General features: G+C 52.3%; 1 protein-coding gene across 5 annotated transcripts in view; it reads right to left on the reverse strand.

Moving 5' to 3' along the window:
* Positions 1-1,814: 1,814 nt before the first annotated feature.
* ZER1 (zyg-11 related cell cycle regulator) overlaps positions 1,815-14,755 on the reverse strand; it is a 30,400-nt gene continuing 17,459 nt past the window's right edge. For 4 of the 5 annotated variants that reach the window (XM_022578546.3, XM_022578543.2, XM_022578544.2 and 1 more), the window contains 8 exons: positions 11,495-11,710; positions 10,563-10,604; positions 10,277-10,396; positions 9,463-9,578; positions 8,927-9,115; positions 7,679-7,776; positions 5,948-6,050; positions 1,815-3,560 (listed from right to left, as the gene is read on the reverse strand). In XM_022578546.3, the coding sequence (XP_022434254.1) occupies positions 3,503-3,560; positions 5,948-6,050; positions 7,679-7,776; positions 8,927-9,115; positions 9,463-9,578; positions 10,277-10,396; positions 10,563-10,604; positions 11,495-11,710 (942 nt within the window). In that variant the 3' untranslated portion in view covers positions 1,815-3,502. The remainder of the gene's footprint in view (positions 3,561-5,947; positions 6,051-7,678; positions 7,777-8,926; positions 9,116-9,462; positions 9,579-10,276; positions 10,397-10,562; positions 10,605-11,494; positions 11,711-14,755) is intronic. The other variant, XM_089913824.1, reaches the window with a different exon arrangement.

Consider the following 14,755-nt stretch of genomic DNA (forward strand, 5'->3'; position numbering starts at 1 on the left):
TCTCCCCGGCTCTAAGCCAGCACCTACACCCTTCAGCCTTGCCCAACCCAGGGCTTCAGGCCAGGGAAGTCCCAGTGCAGCTTTGATTTGTATAGAGGTGACTGGGTATTTTAAAGGGAGAATGAGGGAGTTGAGATGGGGAAGGGCAGGGGCTTGAAGAGACTCAGAGCAGTGAAAAATGACAAACAGTGGGTCAGGGTAAATGCTGATTGGGCCAGCTGTGTCTGCTATCTGGCAATAATTGAAGTTCAACTTCTATCCTCCCACAGAGACTGGGAGACAGAGGCCGGATCCTTCCTGATGACTACATTTTAAAGGGATGGCTATCAGGTCCTTGAGAAAGACACTCCTGAGTTGTAGGAGGTACAAATACACCTCAGAGGGACAGAGAAAGCATTCACAATTGTGAGCCCTTTTTAGTAAACGCTCTAAGAAAGGGTGGTCAGGGGCCTGTGGTCAGGTGTTGGTTAAAAACAGTAAATTCTTTTGGCAGCCTGGAGCTTTCTCAGGCAGGCACATTAAGGGGGGGCTAGGGTCATCCTAGGGATGTGACCTTGAGCTGTTAGAAGCTATGTTAGTGTTTAAGTCTTTTAATGTCAGAGGTGGGAGTGAATGAAATCACTTGCGCTGAAGTCTGTAGTTGTTTGGTTTTTTTGCGGTACACGGGCCTCTCACTGTCGCGGCCTCTCCCGTTGCGGAGCACAGGCTCCGGACGCGTAGGCTCAGTGGCCATGGCTCACGGGCCCAGCCGCTCCGCGGCATGTGGGATCCTCCCGGACCAGGGCACGAACCCGTGTCCCCCGCATCGGCAGGCGGACTCTCAACCACTGCGCCACCAGGGAAGCCCTGAAGTCTGTAGTTTTTATAGGCCAAGGTTGAGGCCTAGTGGAGAAGAGGGCTTGGAGCCTGGCTACAGTTTGGTCTAGGAGAGGGCCTTTGTCACTGGGCACTGGGGCACACCGCCTGGCACGTTTGGGAATGGTCCCACTTGATCTGGGACCAGCACCTAGACTGTTGCTTGGGGAAGAGCTCTCCCTCATCGGGTGCCGCCTCAGTAGGGCTTCAGGGGCACGGAAGTCACTGCTGATAGCTACACTGGGACAACGGGTGTAAACCAGGACCATCCTAGGCCAAAGCTGAGTCATCTCAGGATTTGGCCCCGGCTCCTTCATCCCCTCCTGCTGGCGCCCTCGCCCTCCACTCTGCTGCAGCCACGTGGGCGGCTTCGTGGTTCTCCCTGCGAGGTCTTCTCCTGGCAGGGCCCTCTGCCCAGGACACTCTTTCCCTGGACCCCTACAGCCAGGCCTGGCAGCCCGGTCTTTCTGCTGGATTCAGCTCGCATGTCTCCGCTTGTGAGAAGCCTCCCCTGCCCAGGATACCACGCTGTCCCTTATCTGCACGTATGCTCTTCCGTCTCCCTAAGGGGCTGTGGCCCAGCTAACTCCAGTCTCTGCTGCACACTCCCACCGGCCCACAGGAGGGGCCTGCTCTGTGCTCCCTTCTCCCTGCTCCTCACACACTGGGTCATAATCTCATATTTAACATTTGTCTCTACCATCAGACAGCCATTCTGGGTGGGGGCCCTGTTGGTCTGTTGCCAGCTGTACCCTCAGTGTCTGGGCACAGCGGTGTGGAGAGACTGCAGAGGAAAAACAGGTGCTCCAGCCCGATCTGCCACCTGTCCCCAGTCTGCAGTTGACCCTCTGGGCTGGGCACACAAACTGACCCAACGCACCCTCACTCAAGGCGCACTGCCTGAGCCAGCCCAGGGCCCTCTCCAGACCCCATCCCTTCCACAAAAAAAGACACTCTGCTCCACTTTGCACAAAAATGTATTTCTGTGACATCCCAAAGTACAGACATTTACCCAGGCCCCAGGTGGTAATGCAATGCAATGTGAGCTCTGCCCGGGGCCTGGCTCAGGCCACGTGAGCATGGAAGGGAGGGGCAGATGTGGCCCATCTGCTAAGCTGAGGGACACAGGGCAGCTGGCCCTTCCCACAGCTGGGAGCGAAAGACCCCAGGGGAGAAAGGCCAGGTGCCTCTCCCCTGGGCTGCTCATCCAGACCACTCTGTCTGCAGGCAGAAACACCAGGAGAATCCAAAAACAGGCCCAGGGAAGGAGGAGGGAAGAAAAGCCACCCCCCAGGGGCCACCTGCAGAGTCAGCTCTGCTCCCCAGCCCTTGTTCCAGAGGGGCCTCCTCACCACCGTCTGTGCCATGAGAAGCAATTCGGAGTGACATCAAGGGAGGACCACAAGATATTTCAAGATACGTTTGTGTCTCACACTTCTCTGAAACAACAGCACGGAGGTTCCCGAGGGAAAGCCTGGGGTCAGTATGGGAGGGGCGCGGGAAGGGCCCCGGAGGGCTGGGCAGGGCCGCTGCAGGATGTGCCAAATGCTGGTCTGGAGGTGTCTGCCTGTTGCCACCGGGAAAGGCTGGCTTGGGGACCTCCTGCCTGTGAGAGAGGTGTGGGGTCCTCTGGGCAGCGGGGCAGGCAGGGGCGAGTGAGGCAGGCTCAGTTCTGCTGGTGGGGTGCCTGGGCACCGTGGGTGCTGCGGGCAGATGAGGGGTAGGGGGTGAGGGGAAAAAGCCCCTGGCCCCAGGAGGTGCTGGCTTCCAGGGTGGGGGGGCAGGTTCTGGATATGTTTGGCAGAAGGGGCAGTGGAATCTGCCTGAATTCTGACCAGCCCTGGGCTGGGGCCTTCGACAGCCTGGGACCTGGTGGGAGACTAGGAGGCAGCCTCCATAGCAGCGTGGCCTCAGGCAGGCCTGGCCAGAGGGCAGCAGAGCCACTGTGAGCTCCACTCCTCGAGGGCCCTCTGGGGCTGGGACTGCCTGGACCTAGGCAGGCACGGCTTACTTGCTCGCCCCAGAGGCCCACAGCCGAGAGCACCAAGGCATTTGGGAGACCCAGTGGGGTTAGTTGTAATCTCCAAACCCCATCAGCTGCACCCAGGAACCTAGAGGGCGCCCTCAGGCTTTGGTGGGCGGGTTAGGGTGCTGGAGTGGGCTATCGAAAGCCCACTGCCTCTCCCAACAGGAAGGGAGGCCAAGGTCAGAGGCTATAGGGCGAGGGCTGGACACTCACAATGTTACAGGCATTTAGTCTGGCAGGCGTAGGAGTGAGTGTGGCAGCGATGAAGGCTTTGAGTTGGGGCTTGAGAATGGCCGAGGAAGCTGCGAGGACTCAGGAGTGTTTCTTTTGTTTTTGTACAGAAATCATACACACAAAACTTCACACTTCCTAACCAAAAAAAAATAATATATATATAATATATATATATTATATATATATAATATATATATATTTTATATATATATAATATATATATATCTCACTAATGTTAAGGAAAAGCGTCGGTTGTGCAAAAGTCCCCCTGTGTCCCTTCATCCAGTGGGAGGCTCCCCGGGTGGGGATCTGCCAGCTGGGCTGCTTGAGAGTGCTTCCTCCCAGCCTCGTGGTCCAGAGCAGTGGCGGCCGTGGGGGCAGAGGCCTCTATCTGGATGTATCCATGTTCTCCTCTTTAAAGTTACTGCAGTGCTCAATCACCTTGCTGGAGACAATGAGAGAAAGAGGATTGGAGGGTGGGCTCGGGTTGGGGTGGACCCAGCCCCTCCCAGCTGATCAGGCTGCTGGATTTGTTAGCCAACGTTAACCATGATGTTGACGCTGAATGAGATGAAGTGTACAAAGTGGTGGGCAGAGTGGCCAGCATGTGCGGGGTGCCCAGGAAATGGTACTTGTGGCCACGAATGCCATCAGCCCCGCGTGCTCCCCTCCTACTTCCCCAGGCCCCCTTTCCCACCTCTCAGTGCCTGGGCATCTGTGGTTAGGGGCTTCCCTGAATCAGCTCAGGCCTAACCTCCAAAACCTTCTGGTCTTTTTTTCAGCAACATCTTCCTTCTTCACCTTTTCCCTGTACACCCAGGCCTTTTTCTTCCCCAAAGTCTACTGGTGGTCCCCAAACTGGCTGCGCATCAGATTCACCCAGAGATCCTGATCCAGCAGCAGGTCCGGGTAGGGCTAGGGCAGCTGTGCTTGCACAAGTACAAGGGCCCGACACCCTGCAGCGGCCAAGTCCCCGTGCAGCGTTTGGGAATCACCCCTCATGCTCAGATCTCGAGTCTGTCTCCCACTCTAGTCTGGCCCTTGGGAACCGCCGTCAGGTGTCACCCTGAACCCTGCACGGCCTTCCCGTTCACACTAAGCCTCTGGGTTGGTGGCGGGTGTGTGTGTGTGTGTGTGTGTGTGTGTATGTGTTCACTGCAGCCTCCATGTGCTAAAGAGGTGCCTCAATGCCTTTTAGGAAGTAAGGGATGCCTGGGGTGGGACAGGACTGGTGAACAGGCAGAGGGATTTCTCCTAAGCACCCTGCCATCAGGCTGGCCAGCTTGGGTACACACCTCAGGTCTTACAGAGATGTTCAAAGTGACTGGGGTAGGTTACGGGTCAGTCTTACCCAGTGCTTCTCAAACCTCCTGGGAGCCCTGTTGACAGTGCACATTCCCAGGCCCACCGGAAAAGAAAATCTAGAGTGGAACTGAATGTTTTTAACAATCTTTTTAGGTGATTCTTTAGGGAGATTAAGTTGGAGAACCACTCATTTTACCATTCTCAAACTCAGACCAATCTGTCAATTAAATGTTTAAGCAGTGGGCTTCCCTGGTGGCGCAGTGGTTAGGAATCCGCCTGCCAATGCAGGGGACACAGGTTCAAGCCCCGATCCGGGAAGATCCTACATGCCGCAGAGCAACTAAGCCCGTGCGCCACGACTACTGAGCCTGCGCTCTAGAGCCCACGAGCCACAACTACTGAGCCCGCGAGCCACAACTACTGAAGCCCGCATGCCTAGAGCCCGTGCTCCGCAACAAGAGAAGCCACCGCAATGAGAAGCCCGCACACCGCAACGAAGAGTAGCCCCCGCTCGCCACAACTAGAGAAAGCCTGCGCGCAGCAGCAAGGACCCAACATAGCCAAAAATAAATAAATTAAAAACAAAAATAACGTTTAAGCAGTGCCTTTTTTTTTTTTTTTTTTGCGGTACGCAGGCCTCTCACTGTTGTGGCCTCTCCCGTTGCGGAGCACAGGCTCCGGAAGCGCAGGCTCAGCGGCCATGGCTCATGGGCCCAGCCGCTCCGCGGCATGTGGGATCTTCCCGGACTGGGGCACGAACCCGTGTCCCCTTCATCGGCAGGCGGACTCTCAACCACTGCGCCACCAGGGAAGCCCAAGCAGTGCCTTTTGCCGACAATAACTGCAGAAACAGCCAGTGAGTAGTTGTCTGGGGAGCCTCTGAGCTCCAGGCCCCTCCCCCACGATACTCTTTATTCTGCGCTGTGTTTAGAACTGGGGTAAACTTAACTCTGTTCTCTTCTAGAATGCATCCTGGGAAAGCAAGGTCGTTACTGCTGATTGCGACACGTAGCATCTCTGAGGGTCTCTCTTGTGCACTGATGGGTGTGAGATCCCGGTAGATGATATTTTAGACCCGGTAGTGAAAACGACACAGCAGCGGAAGGCCTTGATGGCCCTGCCGTGTCCGGGACCTTCACATTCAGAAACTCATTTGCATTCTGCCTGATCCCTAGAATGTATTTTACCATACTGTGTCCTCTCTTTAGTTGGAATGTCTTTGGCCAAAAATAATGACAAGTTCTGACCTGACTTGCTAATGCCCAGGGATGAGAGGACGTAAGAAAATAAAGCTTACAGATGAGGGCAATGACGCTCCGCTCAGAGCTTGGTCATCCAGTTTCCGGCCGCACTGTGGCCAAAATGACACTCAGGGAGGCCCCAGCTGGACGTCAGTATGCTGTCCACTTCCTCACTCAGCTGAGTTGCCCCTGGGAATTTCAGCCATTCCTAACCACGAGAGGGCCTGGCTGTGTCCCTCACTCCCCCAAGTCTAGGCTCCAAGCAGAAACACTGCCAGTCTCTCACCGGGCCATTTCCTTGGTCTCTTGCCGCGCGGTTGCCATCTTGATCATGTCCCTCAGGAGGGGCATCCCACCTTCTTTGATCAGCAGGGGGCAGTACTTGTCCGCTGTGGATAGGGACCGACAGCAGGTGATCAGGGTGGGATTTCTATCAGCCTGTCGCCCAGAAACCCACCCTTGCTGCAAGAACTGCCCTCCCAGGAGGCGGGATGAAGACTCGGCCCTGAGTGAGGGCACTGCTGCAACCGGCCAGGAGCCATGTTTGCCCAGCCCTGGGGCCCAAGTTCCTGAGGCCACCTGGGGGAAGCAAGGGGTGAACCCCTTGGAAAAGGCTCTTCCCTTCTTTGCCTCACGGTGGCATTTTCCCCCACCAAATGTCACCCAAACCAGCACCTTCTACTCTGAGAAGTTTTTGTAAAAATAGAGCTTCCTACGCACTGCCCTTGGCTATCCTGATTCAACAGATCCAGGAACCTGTTTATTTGTACCTTTAACAAAATATTTCCAGCCAGGATGGAACCACCAGGGCTACCTATTGGGTGGCTTCATGGTTCACTCCAACAAAGAACATTCTAGGGCTCAGTATCCAGGGCTATACACTCCACGGAGAACACGGGCATTTCAATGGCCCTCCAGCAGCTCTATGTCGTAGGAGCTATTTTTATCATCTCCATTTAATGATGAAAGAGCTGAGCTTCAGAGAGATGAAGTTATCCACTCAAAGTCATTCTAGAGGCTTGTCTGAGGGAGTCCGGGCTCAGGGCTCTTCCTCTGTGCTACACTGCCTCTTTGAGGTAAGGTGCTACTTTTTAGTAAGACTAACCTCAAGGAATAATAAAAAATTGGCAAATGCTTACTGAACAGCTGGGATGTGCCAAAGCACTCTTCCAAACACTTTACATGTCTTATTTCACAGCAATCCTATGCGGAAAGTACTATTACTACCCCATTTTAAAGATGAGGCAAATGAGGCATGGAGAGGTTGAGAAACCTGCTCAAAGTAACACAGGCAGTCTTCCCCCAAGGCCTGCACTCTTATTCACTCTACCAGTAGCAGGACTGAGCAGTATCCAGGCACCAGGGCTCAGCACTTTCTGCTGGTTCTCTTTTCACATCAATCTTATGAGGTAAGTGTTATTATCCCCATTTTACAGAGGAGAAAACTGAGGCCCAGAGAGGTTAAATAACCTGCATGAGATCACATAACCAGTAAAGGAGAGAACCAGGGGTCAAACCTGGTCTGCAATCAAAGTCTCTCGGTGCTGCACCCTCTTTTTCCACTCCCCCAAAGCCACTGAGCAGAGGACGGTTCAGGCTCTTCTAAGAGGGGGTGGGAGTCTCTCCGAGGAAATGAGTGAGACTTGTTTTCAAGTTCTCTCCTGTTCTCTCGGATGTCTGTTTCCTCAGGGGTTAGTTCTTGGTTTGGGTTGGTCTTACCCTGCCTTACAGAAGGCATGGAGATTTTTGACTATCCACTTGTATGGAAGCAGGAAACATTAAGAAAGCTGTCTGGGATCTCTGGATGGGCCGGCTCTTCTGCCAGGCCTGCTTCTGCCGATGAGGCAGGGGCCAGCCATTATGCTGGGTGTCCCACCAATGCCAGAAAGCGGAGGGCTGGGTGCTGAGACGCAGGCACTGACACCAGCTCTCATAGTACTTCCACCTGGATTATCACCTCCCTGAGGGCAAGTCTGCTTTCAGCCGATGAGTGAACAAAGGGTTAGTGGGTACTCACGGTAGACAGACACCAGGTTGTACAGGGCCCAGGTGGCCCAATGCTGGCTGACAGGTGAGATGCCCTGGGGAAGGAGGCGAAGAATTGGCTCAAATGACCTATAGGAAGAAAAATCAAGGTCACTTTTTTTTTGCCACTCTGTGCGGCTTGAGGGATCTCGGTTTCCTGACCAGGGAATGAAGCCAGGACATGGAGTGAAAGCCTGGAATCCTAACCACTAGGCCACCAGGGAACTCCCTCAAGGTCACTTTTTATGCCGGGCATTGTGGGGGGAGGTGCATTGTCTCTTGTTGGGGGTTTGTCCTCACTGAAGGGTCCCGTGGACAAATGATGAGCAGGCCAGTAGGATGGAGGGGACGGGGGGCACCCGGCCCTTCAGGCTCCACAAAGAGAGCGCCCTGGTGAGAGAGGTCATGAGCATGAGGGAGGTAGGAGGAACACAGATCAGGTGGTGCAGAAACTGGGGACCACGGCAGGGAGGAGAGCCCCAGCCTGGGAGGTGGGGGACAAAGGACCCTGGGAAGCAGAAGAGATTGACTGCACTTCCCATGATGGCCTTCTACTACGCATCATTTGGAGTCATGGTCCAAAAGCCTGAAAAATGTATGTGCAACCTCCACCCCCTCCCCGGGCCAGTGATTCCACTTCAGCTCTCCTCTGAAATGGAGTGTCGGCAAAGCCACGAGCATGAGCCTGTTCCTCCCAACACGGGTTTTCAACTTCAATGTCCATCAATACAAGATGGCCCAGGTGCACACAGAAAGTGACTCAGTCATAAAACGATGAGGGAGACGCATAGCTGCGGCTGGAAATTCACACACGAGATAGTAAGACTTGATGCCAGCTGGACTGGAGGTAATTAAATCTGTGCATAGAAAACTGCTGGAAAGGGAGACGCCAGAATGTTGGGGGGAGATGCTCTTTTAGGGAATGAATGGTTTCCGTTTTGTTTCCTGTTGCGTGTCTGTATTTTCTCCTTTCTTTTTTCACAACTGGACAGGTATCAAATGTTTGTAAACGACAGGCTTTGGGTACACACAGGTGTCGATGTGAGGAAACAGGCACCAAACTGTAGAGGTGAGATGTGCGCATTTACATGCTGTGCTCTACGTGGACTACACCTCGGTTAGTAACACCTGACACAGGACTAGGAGGAGGGCAAGTAGCTCGCACCAGACCTTGTTGGGAAGGAGCATCCTGTCCTAGCACTTACCCCACGTCCACGTCCCACGCCTCCCCACTCCGCACCTGTAATTGATATTTCTCCGTGAGTTGATGTCCCAGCTCTGGATGGCTGCCCACATGCGCTCCTCTACCTCCTCCCGCTGGGGTTCACAGATGCCCCAGGCCTCAGGGCCATCAAACATGATGTGGGAGAGGACGCCACAGGCATTGTAGGAAACCTCAATCCCATCAGCCTTGCTCTCCAGCAGGTTGCTGCCAAGAAGAGAGAAAAATGGAGTCCTGATCCCCAAGTCCCTCTTCAGATACCAGCTGCTGGACCCCAACTAAAAGACCAGATACCAGAGGTACTATTGATTTCTTTATCACTTATCATTTGTACCCAGATGACTTCTAAAGGGGATATAAGGTCGCTTAAGGTAAGATACAGCTACAACAGGACCATTTGTGGAGGGTTGAAAGAATAAGAGACCACATCATAGAGTGAAGGCAGCATTCCTAACAGAAATCTAGGCTAACAGCAGTTACTGGAACTGAGCACTGACTAGAGCTCTGAGCATCCTGGCAGCCAAGGCAAAAAGGAAAAGAAGAGAAGTACCAACCTGAAGACACTGATGAATTGGGAAGTCATTAGCTGGGGCCGTAGCTCCTTCACCTCCGCCACGTTCCCCAAGAGTCCTAGCATATTCCGATGCAGCTCCTGCTTCTCTGGGAACTCCTGGCAAAACGAGAGCCGTTGGGGGTCATATCAATGAGTACTTAATTAGTGTCTGATACTGGTAACCCAGAAGCTTTATGAGCATCTGTCTGGCCATTTCAACTAGATAGACAAAGCGGGGGTGGGGCGGGGGCGGGTGCAATCTGCCGCTCTCCTACCTTCCGGTACACCTAGGACAGTGCTGGGCACACACTACAAGGGATTAAAGTGGTAGAGCTCCCTGCCACAAAATCAAAGGCTGAGTGGAGATCTGACCTACAAAATTATGAATGGGACAAACATGATTCTGTTTACCAAAGCTCAAAATATTAGTCTAAGGGAATCCTTTTGGAAACTAGAGCAAGACAGTCAAGAATGAGTTTTAGGATGAACAGACCATCCTACTGGACAGAATTCTGTCTGGCTGATACCTCAGTGGACCCCAGCCAGACCTGGAGAGTCTGAGAAATCGTGCTGAGAAGGACGGGGCTGAGTTCTCCCTTGGAGGGAGGGCTCTAAGGGAGCACCCAGCCAGGTCGTCTGGGTCAGGGAAGACCTCTGGAGCTTCTTCCTGTTGGCAGCAAATCCTGGGCTGGCGGGCCTGTGAGTTGATCCCCACTGCCCTTCCATGGGAACCATGGGGAGAGGGGTTGCTGGGGGACATGGGGACAGAAGAGCGGCCAAGTAGGAGTCAAGGAGGCTTCTGGAGAGGGCACTACCTTCAGGCAGTCCAGGAAGAGCTTCATGCCGTTGAAGTTAAGGAACATCTCACAGTTGTCGGGAGTCTCATCCGTGATATTCCACAGGGCGCTCCAGGAGAACTCCATCACCTGGTCACACTGAAGCGGGGAGAGGGCTCAGCACAGGTTTACCTGGATGGGCCCCCAGGCTCCTGGCACCCGGTGACAGGGTCCCCTGACACAATGTGGACACCCCCCCAGGGGCAAGCCAGTCCCTTCTCAGGCTAGGGGAGGGGCAGGGTGGCTCCATGAAGACTCAACTTACTGTCTTGTCCAGCAGCTTCTTCTGAATCAGCTTCAGCATGGTCTGCGGGCAGAGAAGAGAGCTCGCCAGGGGGCCAGGGCTTCAAGAGCTGCCACGTCCCCCAAGAGCCAAGAGGGAGGGAAGAGTCAGCAATTCTATTCCTGTTAATACATCCCGACAAGATCAAATCTGCCTCTCTATTTGGGAGGCTGTTGGGAGAAGTGCCACCCACGGACCTGATACCTGGCATCAGGACGCCTGGGTGCTAGTCCTGGCTCGAGCCTGACCCCACGTGGCTGTGGGCACGGCCCTCCTCCTCTGTGGGTTTCAGCCTCCCCAGTGATAACTGAAAGGAGGAGACTAGATGTGCCTTCCTTTCTTCAGCAAATATTTATTAACTCCCCACTGTGCACCAGGCCCTGCGCTAGGAAGTGCCGGGGACGGGATGATGGAAGGAACAAGCATGGCGTCTCTCCCTACGGAGCTCACAGCCAGTGGGGAGGCTAATGTTAAACAGATAGGCCCTCAGATATTTATTTAATCCCAGTTGGGAAGACATAAGAGGGGCACTTGGTCTGAGGAGGCAGGAGTGACTTGTACAGTGGGACCCAACAGGAGAGTGGAGGGGCTGGTAGAGGATGACAGAGTGTTCTCTAGGTGGAGGAAATCTACGGGTCATCAGCAACTTTCACCGTTAGGAAATTCTTCCTGTGGAAGTAGCTGTTTTTTTTTGGGGGGGGGGTGGCGGCTGTTCCACGCGGCACACGGGATCTTAGCTCCCCAGACCAGGGATCGAACCCGCAGCCCCTGTATTGGAAGCTCAGAGTCTTAACCACTGGACCGCCAGGGAAGTCCCAGGAAATTCTTCCTTTGGTCCGGCCTAAATCCTCCCTTTGGGCAGTGGGGCTGTGGAGGAGGGAGGGAGAGGCAGCCCCCACCACGCGCGCACGCACCACGACAAAGCCCATCTTGCCCACGGCCTCCTTGTGGTCGTTGTCCACCTGGCAGACCAGGGCGTTGCACAGGTGCACGGCGATGCGCTGGATCGACTCGTCCTGCCGCGTGGGGTTGAGGATGCTGAGCAGGAGCTCGTTGACTCGGTGGTACTGGAACTCCAGCTCCTCAGGGATGCTGAAGTTGCAGAGGGTCAGGCAGCAGTTCCGCTGGACCTGGGTGGGGCCAGGAGACAAGCGGAGCACAGTCAGGGTCAGCCTTGGGAGCTGGACTTGAGGGGCTCTCTAGAGGTGTGAGATCATCCAGAGCTGTGGTGGTCCACGAAGGCTGCCTGGAAGAGGAGACTACAAGGCTTTTTTTTTTTTTTAATATTTTTTAAAAACGTGAACTGTAATATACAGAAGAGTGCATAAAACACAAATGTATAGTTTTGCAAATAATTATAAAGCAAACAAGCTTTTCAACAACCATGTAAACACCATTTGGGTCAAGAAACAACATTGCCAGCACCCAGAAGTCCCCACATGTCCCTTCCTTGTCATAAGCCCCTCTCCCCACGAGAGAGCCCCATCCCTGCCTTTCACTTGAAAGATTCTCCAGCATCTTGTGGCTTTTTGTTCAACCACAGGTTTGCAAGATCAACCATCTTGTTATAAGTAGCTGAAATGCATTTTTTTTTCATTTGCAGTATAGAATTCTAATTTATTTATGCAGTCCACTGCTAGCGGACGTTCGGGTAGACTTCAGTGTTTGGCTACTTCAAACAATGTCCTGTACGTGCATCCTGGTGTCCATGTGTGTGGGCTCCTCTAGGGCACCCACGCGCAGGGTGGAGTTTCTAGGTCACAAGTTGTGCACGTCTTCAGCTTTACCAGGTAACACCAGACTGTTTCCAAGGTGGCTGTACCAGTTTATACTCCCACCAGAAGCACAGAAAAGTTCCAGTCACTCCACATCCTCAATTACTCTTTGTGCTGTCTGTGGGTTTCTTTCTTTCTTTATTTTACAGTATTCTCAGTGCATTTTCCTCATAATTTCCTTCCATGCTTTCTCATTAGATACTGGAAGTTCACCATACTTCGTTACTTATATAAATTAGAGGATATCCTAATCCTCTAATTAACTTGTTAACCCTTGTTAACTCTGTCCTTTTTCTCCCCCACAATATACATATATTTCGTAATTTGAGAAAAAAATTATTTAAAATCATAAAAGCAATACTTACTATAAAAATTTCAAAAAATACTATCTGAGTAGAAAGTTATAAAGTCCCCCACTTAATTCTTCAGAAGTAATTGCCGTTAAAAGTTTGATGCAGGACTTCCCTGGTGGCGCAGTGGTTAAGGGATCCGCCTGCCAATGTAGGGGACACGGGTTCGAGCCCTGGTCCAGGAAGATCCTACATGCCGCGGAGCAACTAAGCCCGTGCGCCACGACTACTGAGCCTGTGCTCTGGAGCCCGCAAGCCACAACTGCTGAGCCCACGTGCCACAACTACTGAAGCCCACACACCTAGAACCCGTGTCCCGCAGCAAGAGAAGCCACCGCAATGAGAAGCCCACGCACCACAACGAAGAGTAGCCCCCGCTCACCGCAACTAGAGAAAGCCTGCGCACAGCAACGAAGACCCAACGCAGCCAAAAATATTAAAAGAAAAAAAGGTTTGATGCACAACCTTCTAGAATTTTCTATCATGGAAATACAAATGTATACTTGGGGGAGGGGAGAGGCGAAAGAAGGTTTTATCCATATTGGTACAAAACTTCTCTTCACTTATCAACATGCAGGGCCATCCATGTTTCCATGTTAGGATGTACAGATTTACCATCATATCCCATGATGTGGGCAGATCTTACGTTAATCTTTCAGGTCCAGGCCCCTATTGCTAAAACATTTTGGTTGCCTCTGACTTCTTATTTAATCAAAAAGGGAGGATGTACATGTATCTTTTTCCTCTAAGAACATTTCTAACTGTGGAATTTACACCAAAAGATAAATGCATTCACAGTTTTGGCAGGTTCTGCAAGTTGCCCTGTGAAGAGGTTGTTCAGGTCACACCTCACCAGTGGAAAGTGCGAGTGTGTTCTTCCCCTGACCTTTGTCAACGGACATCATCAATCTCTCGAGTCAAAAAGTGATTATTGGGCTTCCCTGGTGGCGCAGTGGTTGAGAATCTGCCTGCCAATGCAGGGGACATGGGTTCGGGCCCTAGTCTGGGAGGATCCCACATGCTGCGGAGCAACTAGGCCCTTGAGCCACAACTACTGAGCCTGCGCGTCTGGAGCTTGTGCTCCGCAACAAGAGAGGTCATGACAGTGAGAGGCCCGCGCACCGCGATGAAGAGCGGCCCCCGCTTGCCACAACTAGAGAAAGCCCTTGCACAGAAACGAAGACCCAACACAGCCAAAAATAACTAACTAAATAAATAAATAAAATTTAAAAAGTGATTATCTTGTTACTTGAATTTCTATTTCTTTGAAAGAGTTTATGAATTTGCGAGTCTTCAACTAGCATTCTTTTCTCGTTAAAAAAAAAAAAAAAAAAGACAAGCCTTTTACCTGATTATAAAATCAATCTCAATGCAAGAAGAACTGTTGCTCTAAAGTCTAGAGTTGGCAGGCAGTGGGAAAGGGGGCCTTCTCATTCCTGCAGAGACTATATCCCCACCAGAGCCTTTCTGGAGGACAATGCAAGAACACGTACCAAATGCTTTAAAAATACACAAACCCACTGCTCCAGCCATTCTCCTTTTAGACGTGTCTCATGAGGAGCATCAATTACTTGTATTCAGCAAAGCCTTATTTGAAATAGCAAAACATGAAAAGCAACCTAAATGTTCAACCGTGGGGCTGACTCAGTAAGTGCAGCCCGTGTATTCGGGGGAGCCCCGTCCTGCTACCCCTTGGGGATGGGGCTTGACCACTGCCTCTGAGCCCCAGCACAGAGTCAGCACCAGGGCAGCCTCTCCTTGGATGAGAGCACTTCACACTATGTTGACACCAACACTTATGAAGCCGACTTGTTCAAACCAGCTGCTCCGGGGGGAGGAGAGCTGGGATTGGAACTTTCACTTTCTAGTTAGTGCATTTTCTATTACTTGAATTTGTTTTCTAAGCATTAGGTATCTCACTTTTGTAATCAGAAAAGAAACAATGCTTTTAAAATTTTGTTGTAAAATGTTTTGTTGATATGGGAGATGTTCACATTTACAAGACGCTGTTGAAATGAAAATCCAGGTTATACAACAGTACACACAGAAT

The sequence above is a fragment of the Delphinapterus leucas genome, chromosome 6 (genome assembly GCF_059928025.1).
Source record: "Delphinapterus leucas isolate spDelLeu-1000000601 "Yukka" chromosome 6, BTC_Dleu_Yukka2, whole genome shotgun sequence".
Classification (NCBI taxonomy): domain Eukaryota; kingdom Metazoa; phylum Chordata; class Mammalia; order Artiodactyla; family Monodontidae; genus Delphinapterus; species Delphinapterus leucas.